General features: G+C 42.0%; 2 protein-coding genes and 1 pseudogene across 4 annotated transcripts; 1 reads left to right on the top strand and 2 right to left on the bottom strand.

Annotated features, from left to right (window-relative positions):
* Nucleotides 1-514: 514 nt before the first annotated feature.
* LOC117849189 (putative MO25-like protein At5g47540) lies at nt 515-4,171 on the bottom strand. The gene is made up of 11 exons (XM_034730765.1): nt 4,013-4,171; nt 3,151-3,318; nt 2,890-3,008; nt 2,554-2,628; nt 2,176-2,269; nt 1,855-1,914; nt 1,395-1,463; nt 1,117-1,215; nt 849-893; nt 651-753; nt 515-573 (listed from the first exon to the last, which is right to left on the bottom strand). Exons 1-11 carry the CDS (start codon nt 4,169-4,171, stop codon nt 515-517), a joined length of 1,050 nt encoding a protein of 349 aa, XP_034586656.1.
* Nucleotides 4,172-11,111: 6,940 nt separating this feature from the next.
* On the top strand, nt 11,112-13,990 carry LOC117849188 (uncharacterized; annotated as a pseudogene).
* Nucleotides 13,991-14,145: 155 nt separating this feature from the next.
* LOC117847070 (uncharacterized) lies at nt 14,146-19,482 on the bottom strand. Of its 3 annotated transcripts, none has more exons than XM_034728226.2 (5): nt 16,575-19,482; nt 15,681-15,792; nt 14,963-15,142; nt 14,742-14,852; nt 14,146-14,666 (listed from the first exon to the last, which is right to left on the bottom strand). In XM_034728226.2, the coding sequence occupies exon 1, from the start codon at nt 19,238-19,240 to the stop codon at nt 16,748-16,750; it is 2,493 nt and encodes an 830-aa protein (XP_034584117.1). In that variant the 5' UTR covers nt 19,241-19,482; the 3' UTR covers nt 14,146-14,666; nt 14,742-14,852; nt 14,963-15,142; nt 15,681-15,792; nt 16,575-16,747. The 3 variants fall into 3 exon arrangements, with proteins under 3 accessions (XP_034584117.1, XP_034584121.1, XP_034584120.1); XM_034728230.2 differs by having other exon boundaries at nt 14,146-14,630; XM_034728229.2 differs by lacking the exon at nt 15,681-15,792.
* Between the last annotated feature and the right edge of the window lie 1,282 nt (nt 19,483-20,764).

Raw genomic sequence — 20,764 nt, 5'->3', positions numbered from 1 at the left:
TGGTGACTCATGAGTGAACAATACGGGTTACCATTGACACAAGAGTTCACAACACTGAACTACTTCTGTCCAAAATCAAACTTAGTTCTTTGCAAACAACATGAATCATGTACTTTGCCAATTTGGAGCTTCTTGAGGAGCTTTATCAAAAATACGTATTACTTGTGGGGTAGATTGTAACCACATACATGCGAGTCACATGTCAATTGCAAGAGACAAGTGGGTCCTAAGTATGAAATTTGTACCCATCCAAAGAAATCCCACATCGATAAATCTAATCAAGATGTTTGGTGCTGAATTACTTCTTCTCCTAAGTATGAAGCTAATTTTAAGATTGCTTTTAAATCAGCATAAGTTAGGGAAATTTACTCTTAACTTCATAGGTGAAGATCCATGTGCCACATCATGTTCCTCGTGGCCCAAAATGAGCAGGGAAGAACAACTTTACACTAATTTAGTTTGACACCAACAAAAACAGACACCACTACACATGTCCAGTTCTCCAATTCTTCAGTTATAGCATCGAGATCTCTGCAATGACCTTAGCTTTGTCGATCTCAAATTGTTGATCCTCTAGTAAAACATGAGAAATTTATCTTAGGAGACCAACTTCTTTATGACTATAGAAATAATTATGGTATAACTTTTACCTTTGTCTAGAGAGAAGTCTGCTAAAAACCTAATAAGCTTGGTTTTGTTGGCGGACAGTATGCCGACAATCTCAGGTGGCTTGTCTTGATTGGCGGCAAACAACTAATTTGTAGGCAAACAGATGTTTAATTACTTCTCTAATTGAAGAAAAATAAAGTTATCATGTTTATGGAAAGATGGTTGATGGGATACTATACTTTGAAGACATGAAAAGCCTCGAGTTGAATAGCCTTGCTTTGTTCCTGGTAGTAGTAGAAAATAAAAATGAGAGCACAGTGAAAACATATTTCCATACATTGACATTTCTAACTGAACACACTAAGGATTTTTAGAGGAAAAACAACACACATAAGGGATATAGCACACAGAGTTCACAGACAGCAAAAGCACGTGCTTTTGGTTTAGCAGCGTAACAGTTTAGCAGCATTATCCATGTATACTTAAGATGAAGAAACAATATCTTACCCTTAGAAGGTTCATTAGAATTATAAGGTTCTCCTTTGAACTAACATAGCAAATCATCACTGGAATGTTTGACCTATCCAGAAGAATGTCTCCCAAGAGCTGAAAAAGATGCAAAATGGCATAGGACAAATCAGCTAATACCAGCAATCATCTAGAAATTACTGTTGTGGATGAGAGCATAACTAAAAGTTCACCCCCAAGAGTTTGCTAATACTTTATATCTACCAAGCTCCAAAAAAATGACTTTACAAAATGAGAAAAGAAGATAAATAACGTACCTGAGTAGCTTGCCTTCGGATGATATAGTTGGGAGATGATAACAATTTGAAGTTAAATTCTGAAAAGAACTGATACGTAACATCAATTAGAAATGATGAATGTCCATAATGATAATTAATTGTATCGAGAAGGCCTTAGAAGGCTATCAAAGCATCCTCGTGCTAATAACTGAATACAGTTCCTTATGTGCAGATTCGCACAAAAATAACACAAATGGTTTAGCTCATGACAGGATAAATATCAAGTCGTCAACTCCTTAATTTAATATTAAGGCTGCATGGACTATTATTGGTATGTAGATCTCCATATCTATGATGAGAAAGCTTTGAATATGCAAATTACCGGCTATGTCTTGTTGCTACACACGTGTCTTGTGTTAACATCACACAAAGAAACATGCCAAGCACATAAGTTAGCAGTGATGGGTAAATATTCAAATAATCAGCTAAAAATATTTACCCAATCATAATTTCTGGAAAAGAACTCAGCGGCGCTTGATTTATGCCTTGTCAGTAGTTCCTGTTACAAGTTAAACAGATATCGATTGGTATTACTTACACACCACAACAATATTTCACCTTGGAATCTACTATATTCTTTGTCTATAGTGATGTGCCATAGATCAATGGTTTTACTTAAGTAAATTTTGAAATTCTTAGAAAATGCAGAACAGAATGAATAGAATGAATAGACAAATGCTATATGTGTCATATGAATTTACTTTGCAAACTTGTTCCCTTTTTCTACTTGACATGTTGAATTTGACAACCACATAGTCACCTTAAAAGTCCTGAAGGCATCTGATGCTATGTTGAAGTCAGGAAGCTGTATGTAATCAAAGAACTTCTTCATGTGTTGAGAGTCTAATATATATCTACAAAAGTTAAAATGTCTAAATTAGACATCCTAAAACAAAAATTAATCCCTAGCAAGTAGAGAGGTAGCCAACTTCGGTCAAAAAAGTAGAGAGGTAGCCATGAATGAAAATGATTGTGTTTTGAATAAATAGGATAGATAATGGTATCAAAATAATTGTTAGGATTTTATACTATGTTCAATGTTCTACCCACAATAAAACTAGATAATTTTGGTAAATATGTTTGTAGGGACATATCTCCCTTTTTTGAATGAGACGACATTGAAAAAAGGTGGTAATACCGAGCAGCAACTTGGTGGCGTAGGCAGTCCCTCAATATAGTGCTATAATGTATTGCAATCTCCACATTGTCATATCTGCATACATACATGTTAGAATAGTACAAAACTTATTTTTGCTAATTCCAAATAATAAATTAGCATAAGATGCCAAAAGTATGTCAAAATATCATATTCTTCAATAGAAAAGATAATTGAGGTCCTCAATGGTTTAACCAATATAGCACACAACTTAGTGTAAGTGCACAAAAACAGTTTAGAACAAAGTACATGGAAAGATACATGAAGAAAACTTGAAATAAATAGATGCGAGTATTAGCTGGCTAGCTAATTACTTACCCAGACATTAGAATGTCCAAAAGGTCTTTGTTTGCTTCCAAATAGTTGGATGCAATAATCCTCGAATCAACCTTTTGCCTTTGTAGATTTGCAATAATTTGAGTAACATCCTTTTGAGTCTATACAAGCAAAAGAATGAGAACATCTAAATTCATGTATAGTATAAATAGCTCCTGACATATGTCATGCTATTATGCATTGTTCAAATTGGATACAAAGCAAGTTATTCAACAAAGATGAACATGAAATTCCTTAACATACTTCTAAGTCCAAATAGGGAAGGCAAACAATTAGTAGACGCATGGTGTTCATATTCTCTTTGAAGAATTCCTTGGTCAAGTTTGTGCAAGCTTCAGTGACAGGCTCCGCATCACCATTGCCATAGAGAATACACTTCATCTCCCTTATGCTTTTTCTTAGATCTGCCATCTGCAAAGCAATGCAACTATGGATTTAAAGCACAAGGGGGTAAGTAGAACAAGCATACAAACATATACTTTTAATTCAAGGAATTACACATCGTTTATGATGTAGCATACAGCAGGAAATTGCAGCTTTGAATCATGCAAGAAACTGTTGAATTGGGATAAGAGATTCACCATACCAAGTGAATTACCATGAATCATTAACAATGGCATTTTCATAGTAATATCAAATCCTAGGCCTCGACTTGTCATTGATTATTCTGTAATCCAAATCTGAAACACCCATTGAGCAGTTGATCACCCCCACTCATTGGTTTCATGATTACTTGTTTGAACATATATAAAGATCATATATTTAATCTCAATGTAGATGGTGTTTCAGTTGACAGATCTGCACACTGAAAAATAGAATAAAAAGTAGCACTGTAATAGCTGCAATTTTTCCAACAACTATCATGAACAATCGCATGAAAAATGTGCCTGAGCCTGGGCAAACAAACAAATATAAAGAGAAAAGGAAGAATCACACACTGGACAGAATGAGTGTAAACTCAAATAAAGTAATGAAACCCACATCACACAATAAAACGTCCCTAGAGAAAATGTTGATGAAAAGTCACATTACATACGGCTTCTTTAGGACAAAATTTGATAAATAGAAAAGAGAGACATAGAGAACAACAGATGAAATGGCATACCACTTTTTGTTCACGCTTGGGGTCATGATTGTTGCTGCAAGCTTCTCGATCTTCTAAAACATTGCTAAGCAAGTCCCTTGAATGACGCACCACATCCACTGGGCACCTCACCTTTGATCGGAACAGCCACCATCCCCTCCTTCCTGTTCCACTCCCCATCGCAGCGGCTGTAGTTGTGGCAATGGTGGCAGCGGCACAAGGCCACAGGCACCCCGTCATCTTCCCCAATTAGACTTCCCTTCTTCTAGATTTTGGTCTCCGGTGAGGCCCTCGCCAAAGGCGATGTCGGCCCCACTGGACCTTCTCAACGCCTATGATCCACGGTCATTTTCTGATTTTTTTTATTTATTCTTCTCCTATCTATGTATGCATGCATGCTGTGCTTGCCTTATTTTTGTCCCATCCACACCTTGTCAAGGATCAATCCATAATTAGGGGTGAGGTGAGGAAATTTTAGCTACCTGGCTATTTTTTTCGGTTTGATTGATTCTATTTTTGTCATCTTCCTATATCTGGCTCATTTTTTATATAATTTTTGCATGGTGGCCATTGAATAGCATGTGCTGTAACATTACCTTTGTTACCATATACCTTTATAATTTTCACATGCCGTGATTCCATTTTGGTAGGTTCAAGTGGCATTTTGATTGGTACTTGTAGCATCATGATTTTCTCCAGTTATCTAATTCTTTGGTAGCAATTGTATTTCTTGCAATTGGCCTATCCTAAATAACCCAAATAGGGATCACTAAAAAGCATCCATTGAAGTGTTGGTTCCCCTTGACATGTTCAATCGGAATGTTATCTACCCAGAACTGGGTATTTTGCAAATGACACAATGGATTCTTCTAATCATCCTTATAGTTCAGCAATCAAGATACCACAGAATTAAATCTCCAAAATTGTATCATAAACACACTAAAAGTACTGGGAGTCAGACTGAAACCATCACTACTGGCCATTGTTGGTATAATTACAATGCGAATAAATCCTCAAGTGCACCAATACCGTTGTAACTTTCACCTCAGAGTATTCCAAGGGTATCGAATCCAAGGGAACATGTGTGTATACCTATGACTCTAGTATCCAAGGACAACAATGATAAAGGTAGGCGAAGGGTACAGAGGATTCCTAAGGATAGCACTTCAGCTAAGTTAGTGGTCGATCTCTTGGTTAAAGATACTTGTTTCGAGCACCAGCTTACCTACATCAAGTTAGTGGTCGATCTCTTGGTTAAAGGCTTTTTAAATTTTCAAATAAATTTTCCATGCATTTAAACATCAAGAGCGAAGATCATGTCATCAAACCATATCACAAACATCAACAACTTAGATGGGCATGCTGTCCTAAATATTTTTGTTCCCAAGCATCAAGATGATAAGCATGGAATAAAACATATGCAAGCCAACCATAAGAAGCATGAAGAGTAGGTGGAACATGTTGATTAATTTTTGTCCAATCAGATTCAAAATTCATTCAAACTCATGAATCAGGGAGATCAGGGAGTTAGAGACACAAACTGACGTGGTGGACGAAGATGAGCTTGAGTGGGCCACCCTCTAGGTTAGCCAAACCATGGGTTCGGCCGAACCCTTATGGGCTCGGCTCTAGTTCCCCTTTCACGTACGTGCTGGTGCAGCATGGTTTGCTCTATTTGTGGGTGTTTGGTGCATCGTGTCAGCACTGGAGAGTCTGTGGTTCTCCCCCACACCTGTTTGTACCTATGTGCTTCTTCCAACAAAGACAAGCAAGTGATGCAAAGGACTGTACCGAGTTGGATGACTGGTGAGCTAAAACTTTATTGAATTCAAAATTGAGGCTCTTGCAAATCTGATTGGAAAATAAATGAAAGAAAATAAACCTAACTAAAAGCACCTAACGGAAAGATACTAGGGGCACATCTATGGTGCGGCATCGTAAAGATCGTCGTGCCCCATGGTCTTGTACAAGCACTTCATCTTAGTGCAAAGACCGTGGTGGAGGGTTCAAAACTCATCCTTAAGTTCCTCCATTTCTAATTTCCTCTCCACTAAGCCTCCTATTTTCTAAGGGCAAATCTACGATCATGGAGGATAGATGCTTAACTATGTGGGCCTTGGAGATTTCTCATCACTACCCTAAAAGTGGCCCTCTAGCCTTCTGATTGGCGGCGGTGAAAGGTGCCACCTGACCTTGCCACCTCTCGGAGATGACTTGAAGAACTCAGCCAGCTCCTTGTCCTTGGGTGTGAGGGCCAGCTTGAGCCCTTTCCCGTACCCGCCGTTTGGGGTTCGCACCCCAAACACCTCAAAGCAAAATGCTAGAGGTGGTGTCTCCGGGGAGTAGGATGCTGATCCCATGCTGTTGCATCCTCCTGACTTTGACGGCCCTAGGATGTCAATTCCGTGGAACAGCTGGATAATCGCCAGCTCCTTGGGGCGAAGATCACCATTGTTGGCCTTCTGTAGGGACTCAACCCACGTGTCCTCTATTTCTACATCTTCCTGGGCGAGGGTGAGCACGCGGTCGAGCAGGAGGTCGAGGCGGCGCGGCCCTGGGTTGGCTGAATCCCCAGTGGCACCTCTTGCGCCCCCGCTACTCCCCTCAGGCAGTAGGATAGCTAGAGGTTGAACATCAACTGCCCAGACTTCCTCCATCAACAGATCACCAACGAGGATGATGGCATTCTCTGAAGAGATGTCCCCATCAACATCGAAGGTTGTGCCCGGCTTGATGAAGGGGATGAGGCCTTTGCCAACCATGGTGGTGAGCAGGGTCTAATGGTGGAAGTGGATCTTGGTGGGTTTGAGTGGAGTGAAGAGGAGAGGAGAAGGATGAGTTTTCAAAGAAGGAACTCCTCTCTCTCGGGACACCGAGGGACGAGTCAAGGAACATTGGAGGAGTGTCTGCGCGAAGGCTGGGAGGCGACGATGCTAAGACTGGTTCAGCCAAACCCTTCTGGGCTTTGTTGGGCTTCCCGTTGCTTGTGTGCGTGCATAGCAAAGGGAAAGAAGAGAGGGAACCAACCACTATATGTGCCGGGACTTTGGTAAAAGCTAGGATAGAGCTAGGGTCAATGACATTGACCTTTGGTTAACTTTACTTTTATCTAAGCTGACTTATATAACTATAAAGATCATGGTGGTGGACTTACCTCAACAGCATACCTTAGTCATCACGACGTATGATTACCCCATGTGATGATGATGCAATGATGATGTCCATGTGCTTGGGGTGGTGATGTCATCCTCTTGATGCCTTTGTTCCCTTGCTTCTCTCCGTCCTTGATGTAGCCTCCCATAACCTAAAAGGTTAGCGTCCCAAGAATACCCAAAGGATAAACCTTCCTTATAGAAATAGATCTTTTAAATAAAAGGAAGTTTATGATCTTGGGCATCTCATGGTGATCCTATGCTCAAAATCATACGTACGTCCACCTTGCTTCGCCTCTTGAAATGGATCAATAATGTCTTGGCTGCAAGGTTAGTGCACAAATACAACTACGAGCCATGCATAAATATTATGATAAAGCAGAACCATATACAACCATTCTAAAGGGCATTTACAAAGGAAACCCCTAAGATGATCATACGACTCGTAGTGCCTTAGCACAATGGACGACAGATCTCAAAGATATCAAGGATAAGCATGCTCTTTGTGATGAATCGGGATGACTCTTCATGGTCATGGAGTGGGTGGCTTGATCTCCAGATAAGACAAGTCAAGAACGTCCATGGCCCCATAATGAAAGAGGATGTGCAACTCTGTGGGCCAAAGGAATGATCCGAGCTCAGATCATGAGGGAAATAAGTTTCTTTCAATTCATCCCCTTAGGTAAAAGGCTTCGCATTCATAAAAGATGAATGTGGTGGCAAAGCAATTGAACCTAAGCTTCCAATAGAAGTTTATTTAATATGAAGTGTGAATATAACTTCTATTGGACATCAATCAAAATCAAGTATGGATGTAGGAGTTTGAGTTGGCATTGATCGGTAATCGAGGATAAGAATATGAGTTTAGTTCACTCGATTCGATTGGTATGGACCCTATGATCCCATGACCTAAAAGGATAAGCCCTACGGACTATGATACGGTGGTCAATGTCAGAGCCTATTCCTTGGTGTATACGAAACATCTTGGATGTTACCATGATAATGGAACGTGATGTGCTTCCTACGGTACCTCTTTCGGGAAGTTATGGTTGAAACAGACGAGTCATTAAGAATGATCCTCTTCTTTCAACCACTCCTTCAACTTTCCTCAAGATATGATCTCAAGTGAAATTCAAAAGAAAAAACCGTAAGGGGATTGGGGGGTAGGTTCGCACATGGCGCTCCATCCCCTAGAATCCTGTGGTTCAAGAGAGGTATCGTCAGCAAAGGTTTAAAAATAGTTGAGATAAAATCTTGAACTCTGCTTATGAAAGACCTCGGTTGCTTAATGCGCTCTCCTTCTGACGGGGCATCGTTGTGCAGATCGATCGGGGGAGTAGTCTCTCGGATATGATCCAAGATTTCCTTCCCTTCTATTGAATCCTTAAGCAAAAATGAGCCTTTGGAGAGGGCGTTGAGCTGCAGGCCAGCGTCCTCGGAAAGTGCAAACCAAAAGTGTTGAAGCAACACGTGATCGGGTATGGACAGGACTAGGCAAATCTACGTAAGGGCAACGAAACAAGCCCATGTTGTTCCTAGCGATTCCTCCTCTTGTTGCTTGAAGCAGAGGACCTTCACTCGCAAAGAAGCGATGCAGATAGAGGAAAAATGGAGAAGCATAATCTAGCCCTCAGCTCTTCCCAATTATCAATCACACTTTCCTCTAAACAAAGGTACCATTTTCTTACTCTCCCTAAGAGAGAGAACAGGAAAAGCTTCTATTTGAGAGCATCTTGTGTCGAGCCGGAGATTCTCTGGCAAGAACAGAGGCGCTCAAACTCTCGCAGGTGATGGTAGGGGTTCTCATAGCTCAACCCTGAGAAGGAATTTTCCTGAACCAACTCTATGAGCACGGGATGAATCTCGTAGCCGGATGATGAATTGGGTTCTAGAAGGTATGGCTCTGAAGACTCACCCCAAAGGGTCGAAAGGTGTGTACGAGGATAACCTTCCATGGGTAGCGGGGCCGTGGGGGTAAAAGGTAGAAATAAAGAAAAGCAAAAGATATGAGGACAACTAGGTTCATAGATAAATAACAACCATTACCTGGCAACGGCGTCAGAAAGTTTGTTGGTATAATTACGATGCGAATAAATTCGCAAGCACACGGATACCGTTGTAGCTTTCACCTTAGAGTATTCCAAGGGTATCAAATCCAAGGGAACGTATGTGTATACCTACGACTCTAGTATCCAAGGACAACCACGATAAAGATAGGCAAAAGATAGAGAGGATTCCTATGGATAGCACTTGAGTTAAGTTAGAGGTCAATCTCTTGGTTAAAGATACTTGCTTCGGGCATCGGCTTACCCCTGGTCTGCCAGGCGACTCCAGCTAACGGCTCTACGCTATATCTGAATGTGGAGGATTACAAAGGACCAATAGGGCTGTCACCACCTACGGCCTACCTCTAGCAATCCGTGGGATATAAGGCAAACGAAAGATAACCCCTAGCCTAGACACCATGTCTACGCTATTGATTACTACCGTAATCTAACTACGTATGTCAACCTGTAGCAAACTATGGCACTCTGTATAAATACAAAGTGACGAACCTGCAAGTAAAGAGAACTGATCTCACCTAGATATAAGTACTAAACTAGAAGAAGGAATCACGAATACTTACTTACTTTACTTAGAAGGAAGACATGATACTCCCTCTCTCTCCCCTATTCTAAGCACTAACCTAAGCAGGGCTTCGCCATGGAGTGGAGCACTAATTCTTCAGGTGGTGTTGTGTGGTACTTGAAGTGGTGGTGCGGTGCATTTTGAGGTGAGCTCTCGTCCTCCTTATATAGGCTCTTAGGGTCGGTTCCCGAGGGGAATATCCGGAAAATCTTCCTAACCACCATTGCATCATCGGTAACTGGTGACACGTGGCGGCGGGAGGCGACCGAGGCCACTAGGGCTTCGGCCGAACGCCTAGGCAACCGCCTTTGGATGGAACACTGCTCTGTGGGTCCATGCTTGGGTGCGAGGCGCTTAGCAGTGAATGGAGTCGGTTTACTCCCGTTTGTGGGCCCATGGATCCACGTGCTTTCTTCTGATTGGTCGAGAGTGTGTTTCTTCCTCTTGAGGTGTGGTTTCTCCCTTAATGAACCTGCATACAAATATTCACCACACTTATGGAATTCGTTAGTAATAACTTCTACCACTACTGTTGATGCTCATCTTTTAGGTGTTCATGCAAGAGTTGATGGCCTAGATTCAGGGGCGGAGCTACAGGGTATGCTGCATATGCTGCAGCATACCTTGTTTTTCCACCAAGGTAATTACTATACATACATATTTTATATAAAGAAAAAAGAAAATGGAAGCGAGAGAGCAGGTTGCAGGACAGCAGAGGAGGCCGACTCGTGCAGACTTGCGATTCCACCGTCAGGCCCACGCGGCCCACACGGATTGCGACCTCCTCACGCAACGGACTCCAGGTCTCCAGCACACGGCAGTTCGGCTTTGTCTCTTCGTGCGGCTTGCGGCGCGGCGTACAGCGTGCCCTACCCGGAATCTGCAGACCGCCGACTGCTGAGACGGAGAGATGAGACGGAGACGCCATCACACGACGGCAATACTACTTAGTCGATTGCCAGCCGCACTGCCGGAAGCAGGCAGCAGCGAGCCAGCGGCCAGTCCAGGCATCCAGCAGCAGGGCGCAGGCCAATAATCGTTCAAGATCTCGAGAAACACTGGCATCTGGTGAATTATTTGTTCTACGTTCTTTGGCTTTTATAAAAACATCTTTATTCGTGTATGATTTAATTACTAATTGCTTAGCCCTAAATTATAGATTCATCTAGCACGCAACAAGGTGGAGGATTTTACCCTACAGAAAAGTCGATCTAGATTGATCTTTTGTTCTGGACTCGTATCATGTGAGTGATCCATAATCACTTGTGTCAGTTCAATCGTGTACAAGCACAATTTATTTAATTGTTTGGTGTTGTGTTCTTTGTAATATTTAAACAGTTATGAAGAGAGATGGGAACATTGCATCTCTTTTTCAGAAGCATGAAGCAAAGAGGAAGGCAGCAGCAGCTGCTGCTACTTCTAATCGTTCTTCTGATCCGGTTGTACCTGTGGTGGAAGAGCAAACTCGTGAGAGAGTAGTTGAGGAAATTGAAACTCATATCCTAGCGCCACCACCACCGCCCCCACCGCAGCCGTCTTCTGTGCCACCAGTTTATGACATCAATCGCCTTCCACAAGATCCAGGTGAAAGACGTCCCATTCTTAGTTATCCTACTAATGATCAAGATGCAATTCGAAGAGCATATATTACTAAAGGTCCATTCAAGCCTTTTGCACATGATTTTTCGAAAACAAAGATTTTAGGAATAAATCGTCAATTCAATTATTGTTGGATGTACAATCATGAATGGATTGAATATAGTATTAAAAAGGATGCTGTATTTTGCTTTATATGCTACTTGTTCAAGAAGGGCACAGGGTCAGAGGCATTTACTGTTGATGGCTGGAATAATTGGAATATAGGAGAGAAGGCACTTCTCAAACATTTGGGTTCCAAGTCACATATCGCAGCTCAAGAGAGATATATTGGCTTTACAAATCCCAAGGTAGCAATTGATTATAATATTCAGAAGTGGAGTGATGAGGATCTTCGACTTTATAAGAAAAGGTTGACTTATTCACTTAGGTGTATCAAGTTTCTTTTGCATCAAGGGTTGGCGTTTCGTGGACATGATGAAAGTAAAGAATCTAGCAACAGAGGGAACTTCATTGAACTTTTGAAATTTCTTGCCGGAAATAGTGAAGAAGTGAATAAGTATGTTTTGGAGAATGCTCCAGGTAACTGTACCTTAACTAGCCCAGACATACAAAAGCAAATTATTCACTGCTGTGCCCTAGAAACTAGAAAGAAAATAATTGAAGAACTTGGTGATGAGCCTTATGCAATTTTAGCTGATGAGTCTAGTGATATATCACATAAAGAACAACTAGCTCTTTGCTTGCGTTATGTTGATAAATTGGGAAGGCCATGTGAGCATTTTATTGGAGTTGTTCATGTAGATGATACTACCTCTTTATCACTGAAGAATGCAATTGAAGCTTTACTTTTAAGTCATGGCTTGAGTTTGACTCAAATCCGTGGTCAAGGATATGATGGGGCTAGCAACATGAAAGGAGATATTAAAGGGTTGAAAACATTGATCATGCAAGAATCACCTTCTGCTTATTATATTCATTGTTTTGCTCATCAACTCCAATTGGTTCTTGTTGCTGTTGCTAAAGGAAATACTGATTGTAGCTTCTTTTTTGATCAAGTATCTATCTTGTTGAATATTGTTGGAGTTTCTTGTAAGCGCCATGACATGCTTAGAAATGCAAGGCTTGAGAATGTCAAGAAAGCACTTGACTGTGGTGAAATTGAATCTGGAACTGGATTACATCAAGAGATGGGTTTGCCTAGACCTGGAGATACTCGATGGGGATCTCATTACAAAACCATATGCAGCATCATTACTATGTATGAATCAATCCACGATGTACTGGTTGATCTTGGGGATGATTCGACATATAAGGATGATTGGACCAAAATACATTTTGTGACGGGAGCATTTGAGACCTTTGAGTTTGTTTTCTTTGCACACTTAATGTATATTATTCTTGGATACACAAATGAGTTATCTGAGTGTTTGCAAAGAAGGGAGCAAGACATTCTTAATGCAGTATCACTTGTTAATGTGGCAAAGAAAAGAATGCAAGAATTGAGGTCAAATGGCTGGGATAATTTTCTTGAGAGGGTCACCTCGTTTTGTGATAAACATGGTGTTGATGTTCCTGCTATGGATGGTGATTATGTTCCTTATGGAAAATCAGCAAGGAAATCTCGTGCTCGAAAGCAAACCAATGATGACCACTTTAGAAGAGAAGTATATATTGGCGTCATTGATCAAATAAGTCAAGAACTTGATAATCGGTTTGATGAGATTAACATGGAGTTGATGTCTTGTATGGCAGCCTTCAATCCTTCTAATTCATTTGAGTCTTTTGATGCACAGAAGCTACGCAGACTAGCTAAGTTCTACCCAAAGGACTTCTCAAATAATAATTTGCTCAGACTTGAATTGTAGCTAGATAATTATATTGATGACATCAGGAAGGATGATAGATTCAAAGGTCTAGACAATATTGTTGACCTCTCATTTAAGCTTGTCCAAACAAAGAGGCATAAAGTGTATGATATGGTCTATGAGCTTCTTAAATTGGTATTGCTTCTACCTGTGGCAACAGCAAGTGTTGAAAGGGTGTTTTCTGCAATGGTTTTAGTGAAAACAAAGTTACGAAATAAGATGGGAGATAGTCTTTTGGATGATTGTCTAGTCACTTTTATTGAGCGAGATATTTTCTTTGAAGTTGATGAAGATGATATAATTGAGACATTTATGTCCCTTCGGAAGCGTCGAATAAAAACGTCATTATAGTAACGTTGTAAGTCTCTGGTACTCTATGCATATATTTCAATTATCAGTTTGGCTTTGAAACTATTTATATTGTATTTAATGGATATGGTTTCTACTTTATCCATGAATTTAAACCTTATTACCGAATTGGTAAATGGATTTACCGAATTGTGTATCATTTTTTTGGATGCATACCTTGACCTAAAATCCTAGATTCGCCACTGCCTAGATTTAGTACTTAAGAGCCGTCAACAGCCACAGGTCCACCAGACACCACCCAAATTTTAAAGCCAGGATGTACTTAGGATGCAGGCGGGGCAGGTCATTAAACGAGCCCGCTTGCCTGCCCCGCTAAATCGCGCTTCGCGGCACATGTGGCGCAGCGGCAACTCCCCCCATTGTAGCAGGCTAACTCTTTGTAGAACCCGTGACGCGGTAGAGGAAAGTTACTAAAAAAACGTCCCCCATTGTAGCAGGCTAACTCTTTGTAGAACCCGTGACGCGGTAGAGGAAAGTTACGCACCATCTTCATTATTGTTGACGAAAACATATACTAGAACACTTGTGATGGACATGCAGGTGTGTCAACTGAACAACCGAGCATGTATAAGCCAAACAAACAATGGCGAACACCAAGTATCCTCATGCACTCACACAGTATACTTTACGGAAACTTGACCATGGGAGAATCTGTAAGAAGGTACTGTGCTTCGAACCCGGATTGGGACAGGAGTTTCAACGACTCCCTGTGTTTAACGCTCTAACCGGTCCGCCGCCGCGAGAAACTTGGCCACATAATGAACTATACGCAGTTAAGGATACTAAACATGGATTGTACTGCTTCAGCAGAGCTGTTTCTGCCTTCTGATTTCTAAGATCTACCACGCATAGCATCTTGGACAAGCTTGATATCTATAATCATCCTCACTAGAACCTCACACCATGATGGATTGATCAATTATTCTTTCTTTCAGAAGAACTGTTTTCTCCTGTCTAGCCTCTCTTCTCTTCTCTTCTTTTCTTTTCGTTTCTTTTCTTTTTGGCATAAACCACCTCCCACGCTAGCTTTGAAATCACACAATAAATCAGTAATCATAAAACCTGAATGAAAGAGAGAATATGTCAAATAAACATGAAAGGAAACAATAGGTGTATATCCGATCGTGCAATATTTACCTTTTAATTAAAAATAACACTATAGAAGCATCCTTCACATGCACACTCCAGGTTCTTTCACACCGCTGTCACCGTGCAGATGGTTCTTACCTTCTGCATCGCATAATCTTCCTGCCCATGCATAGGTCAAGAAATTGAAACTAACATGTCAGAAACTCATAGTATCACAAGTTTAACCAATGTTTTATCTTATTCGATGGTAAACAAGCTAAGCCACTTACATATTCTTTATTAAGAAAGGCACTTGTATATCCTCTTCCTCTATTCCTACAGTATGGTCAAAAGAACATATAGTATTTCTTTCGACTTGTGTTTGCAATTTGCCATAATATCACATGCCCAACCCTCAACATCACCATATGATGAGCATGCCCTACACAAAATGATGATACACCATCTTCCTACAAGACAAATAAGTCTCAATCAACATCAAAAACATCACGAATCACCTGAAGACAATTGAAGAGGATTGCTGATTCAATCCAAACAGCTAATAAGAACTTTGAACGATTTATTTGTGTTTTTGTAAAATTATATGCTTCCCAATTTATAACTGAAAACAATTAATGATGTTCCTATGAACTCTTACTTCAACCTTTTTATTTGAGTAACTCTTACTCCAACTGAATAGTGCTGCCCGTGGGTTGGACGTCTATGTAGTTAAGAATTTTTAAAAAGCAAAAGCAATTTAATTGCATTCAACTCTACACAAGCCTGTCAATGATCATCTAATTCCACATAAGAGATTATCTAATTTCATCACGTAGTACAGACCGGAATAAACATGACTTGCAAAAGAAAGTTGTCTACAAAGCATCATCTAATTCAACATAAGAGATTATCTTAGTTTCTCGGCCGGCCCCAGACTGGTTTCCCCAGTGGGCTAGCAGCGGATTCCAACTGTGAACCTTAAATAGAAACATTTCAGATGGTTTATACCTCCAACCTTTCCCAGTACTGGTATGATGGTTGAATTATGATAAGCTGACTCTGATATAGCATCAAAATAGCACTTCTGAATGGAACCCAGAAATACACAAAGAAGCAACATCTGGCAAATATTTGCAGGATAAAAATAAAGAATTAATCATATAAGATACTAAAATGCTGTTCTGTCTGGGGTAACAGGAGAGACTTTGTACTCTGCATTTATAAAGCAATCAGAAGAGAAAGGATGAATACGTAGTATTGCCATTCTAACTGATACATGTTCATTACAATTTGGACACAAGCATCAAGGGACACAAAATAGCAAGCTGAACCATGATGAACTAAAAGGGGCACCATTCAAGTTTTACTTACTTAAAACCAACTCAAGCCAAAGTAAAAGAGGTGTAACATTACATAGTATTTCAAAGCAGGATTGTAATTCTCAGATACAATACGGTCAAAACATGATATTTGGTCCAATCTAATTAGAATGTACCCATCAAATTGAGAAACACTTATTTAGATACATACCTATTTACATATTAGATAAACTATTTTGTTAAGGAGTACAGTAAGCTCATTTCTTTTTTTCTCGAATATGCAGGAGATTTACGTATCATTGTATTAAGAGGCAAGGAGACCAAAATAGCCATGTAAAATTACAGAAACACTACCGCACATGACCTTGCCAAAGACATCGACCAAGAATGACCAGTGCAATCTTATACAGTAAGCTCATCAGTAGCGAGAAATAGGAAGAGGAGAACATTCTCTTTAACTATTATATGCTCAAAGTGAAAAAATATCATAAGATGCACCATTTTTATGTGACAAGCAAAATATTTATTGTGCTGATATAACACAAGGAATGATGCCAGAAAAGTGTTTTAGGATTGAGCATACCTTGAAAGTAGATTATGTAAGGTCTTCCCACATAAAGATGTTGCATGAAGCAGCAACATGTGTAGGCAAAAACAAAGTACAATATACACAAGTTGGAATCTCACAGCTGACACCATTACTCTTTGGTTAGAGACAGACTTGAGGACACACAAAGCGCATGCCAGCAACAGGTCTCATTTGCTTCCATCTTCATTATGTATAGTTTGATCCCCTGAAAGTAAATATTTATCTACAAGTATCTTGATATCTGAATATGTCCTTCCATCATTAGACAGCTCCTCAACTGCTTTATTTATAAAGCCTATCATTTTCATATTATTACTGTGCACCACATCTTTTTGGAGAACTTCTTTTAAAAGATCACATCCTTTGCTGGCATGCCCATGTGATATCAAAAAATTTGTGAAATGTAATAGGGAAAAAATATCTAAGTCATAACCATTCATCTTCATCTCTTCATAATAGCTCAGTGCAGTCTCTATTCGACCACACCTGCACAATCCATTTATTAAAGCAGTATATGCTATCTCACTTGGAGCACAACTGTTTTCCCTCATTTTGCACCACAAAACAATGGCTTCATCAGGTCTTCCAGCACTACAGAGTCCATCTATCAAGCTTGTATATGTAACAACCGTTGGTAGCTTCTCTTCATCACTCATTTTATTAAAGCAAGCTATTGCTTTGTCAATCCTGCCAGACTTGGTCCAAATATCAATCATAAGATTGTAGGTAACTACAGAAGGAAACAGCCCCTTACTCAACATTTCTTCCATTATTTCTTGTGCCTCGTTAAATTTACCTGATTTTCGGAATCCATTCAGCAAGATATTATGTGCCACCACATCAGGAAGATAATATTTGGATGAAATGTCACGGAAAAGCTCTAGTGCATTGTCTATATCTCCTGTTTTGCACATTCCATTCATGGCTGCAGAGTATGTGACAATGTCAGGAAGAAAACCCATTTTAAGCATTTCATCAAGAAATTGCAAGGCTTCTGTTATCCTGCCACCGAAACAAAGCTGTTGCACCATCTCTGTGCAGTTCTTAATCCATGGTTTGTGTCCATTTGTCCGCATATCCCTCAGTAGATCAATGGCAGCATTAATGTCTTTTCTTCTACAAATGCCATAAAACAATGAATTGTATGTGAACTCTGAGGGTTTCAAACCAAGATCCTTCATTTTGTTAAACATCTCATATGCTTCATCAAGTCTATCTGAATTGCAAAACTCAAGTATCAAATTATTGAACATCAAAAGCTTTCCCTTGCAATCGAGCACAATCATTTCCTTTGTGAGAGCCAAGGCCAGATCCAGTTTCTTAAACTTACAAAGGCCACACACAACAATGTTAAATGAATCAGAGTTTGGTTTAACACCTTCACTGATAACAAACAGATGCAAACCGCCGGTGTTACCATTACTAACCCTTTGACCACCATGCACCATGGACCTGAGCAACTGATAGGCTGCTTCTATGTCTCCACTATTAACAAGCCCTTCTAGAACTACGTTATATAATGAGACGACACCGCTAGGTTTCAGATGCTCTGCATTTTCATTGATGAATGGAACAGCAGTAGTGAAATGTCCTTTGCTACAGAATGTCTCAATTATCTTTTTGAGTAAGCGGACATCAGGAGCAACCCCATTCCTCTTCATTTCCTTGAACAAGTGAACTGCCTTCCCGATCAAGTTTCCCTGACACAGACCCTCAATTAACACACTGTACATCACCAAATCCACACAGAATCCATATCTGGCCATCTTGTCAAACACCTCCATGGCCATGTCGACCCTGCCCTGCTTGGCAAACCCATGGACAAGAACACTCAATGTCTTCTCGCTTGGCCTCATCCCCAGTGCCTCCATCCTCCCCACCAGCTCAACTGCTCTGTCTACCTTCCCCCACTTGCTGAACGCCACTACAAGCGTCGTCAGCACGTGTTCATCGACCCATCCCTTCTCACTCATCCTCTGGAACACGGTGTTTGCGTCGTCAGGACGGCCCGCGTTGCAATAGCACTGCAGGAGTGAGGTGAGCGTGTACCTGTCGACACTCTCGTCACCACAACTCTCTACCATCTCGCGCAACCTCACCTCAGCTTCGTCCGCACGACCAGCCTTGGCGAGCGCGTCGAGGAGGCAGTTGTACGTGTATGAGTTGGGGATGCAGCTGAGAGTAGTCCTCGACGCATCAAAGACGCGGGCGGCCGTGTCCGGGAGGCCAGCGGCACCGAGGCGGCGTAGGAGGAACCCAAGTGCCCCAGGTGTCATGGAGCAGCGCGATGCGACCGCGTCTCCAGCGAGGCGGTCAAGGTGCGCGCGCTGGTGTGGGGGCAGGAGGGATACCATGGCGTTGAGGGAGTAGCAGGAGTGGCAGAAACCCGGCTGCTCGGCGGCCCACTGGAAGAAGTCGAGAGCGTGACGCCAGGAAGGGAGGCGTAGGATGACGGACTCCGCGGCGGGCGGCGAGAGGTACGCGGCCAGGCGGCGGAGGCGGGCCGCGTCGCGGGTGGAGCGCGGGCGGGAGAATTCGTCGAGCAGGTTGTGGGCGAGGAAGGCCGCGGGTGGGGAGACTGCTGCTGTGGTGGTGGTGGTGGTGAAGGGCCGGAGCAGGGAGAGCGACGCGCGTGCGCGGCCGAGGCGGCCGAGAGACATGGGAATGGCCGGCGGCGAGCTTGGCCTGCGCCTTGGGCGGTGGCGTCGGGGCGGGAGCCGGGGAGAGCTCGGGCGCGTTCCAATTTGATTTTCCAGCAGCGCGATGCGACAAGCGGACAAGTTAGGGGAGATCTTTCAAAACTGGGAACAAAACTCGATTGCTTGCTTTGCTGCAGTAATAAAGACCATGTTCACGGCTTAAAATTAATTTTAAACAGCTTCTTGGTGTTGGCACAAATTGTTTTTCTACCATATTTTTATTTGCAGGATCCATATGTCAGCGAAATGCGGAAGGCACCATAGCAAAAGCTGCCGCAGTATCACCGGAGCGGCCCTCAGCATTTTGCCATCGCCTCCCATGGCCAATGGCTATATGTTGCATATGCGACATATAACTAGCTATCACCTACGTGCGATATGTAGTCGCTACCAGGTGGGACCCATATGCCAGCGTTGTCCTTTTCCTTCCCTTCGGCTCCTCTTGTTCATTTCTCGCGTCTGTGTTGCTCGCTGCTTGGGATTAGGGTTCAGGGCTAGCAATCCTCCACTGTAGAGGGAGGCCCTGGGGTGGCAACGACAGGTTGAGGGGGGATGCGAGGCGCCGCTAGCTGTTGGTGGCGGAGAACAACCGGTGCGCAGAGGAGGTGGCAAGAGAGTGACGACGAGCTTCGGATTAGGATGGTGGTGGGTGGTGGATGCGGATTCGGCGGCTCTAGCGGCGAAGATGATGGAGGATGGTAGTTTGGGGGCGAGGACGGTTCCTCGCCAGGTTAAGGTGCGAGAGCTGCTGGAGATATAGTATCGGTGTTTAGATCCGGCAACCTATCGAGGAGATACCCAAGGTAGTGTTTTATGCGTGGGGTTCGCCAAGATCAGAAACTCGAAGGTGAACTCAAACGTACGATTTAGACAGGTTCGGGCCGCTTATGTCGCATAATACCCTACGTCCTATGTGTTGGTTGGATTGTATTGATTGATGTTGTTTGGAGAGGGTCCCTGCCTCACCTTATATTGTCGAGGGTAGGGCTACAGGTCGGTTGTTTTATAAGAGTACTAGTAGGATTCGACTAGATAGTCCTACTCTAATTGCTACGAGTAGTGTCCTAATTCTTGACTAGTTCTTATCCTCCACGTAGACCACGTCGTCCTGCATTGTAGTCTCCATGTCTGATACGTCTCGGTGTACAACCCCGTATTTTAGGACTGTCCAAGCCTGCTGGTGGGCCTATAGATGTATGGCAACAAGCCCCCGAGTACTTTTTAGTCAAATGCAGCAGTCCCGAGTACTTCTGTAGACGTCTTCGACTAATTTGTGGTGCTCTTTTTGAGTACTCCATTGGATTGAGTCTTCGAATGTACTCGAGTACTACCATGCACGAGTACTACCATGCGCTTAGAAGGTGCTCAAGCCTCATTTAACTTGGTCTTAAATCTTTAATCTTTAGTCTTGAATTTTATATGGAAGTGCGATGAAAATCGCACTCCATATGAAATAGCCCCCGAGCCTTAGGTTGAATCGAAGAA

The sequence above is a fragment of the Setaria viridis genome, chromosome 3 (assembly GCF_005286985.2).
Source record: "Setaria viridis chromosome 3, Setaria_viridis_v4.0, whole genome shotgun sequence".
In the NCBI taxonomy this organism is placed as follows: domain Eukaryota; kingdom Viridiplantae; phylum Streptophyta; class Magnoliopsida; order Poales; family Poaceae; genus Setaria; species Setaria viridis.
This window is presented reverse-complemented; position numbering and strand designations above follow the sequence as displayed.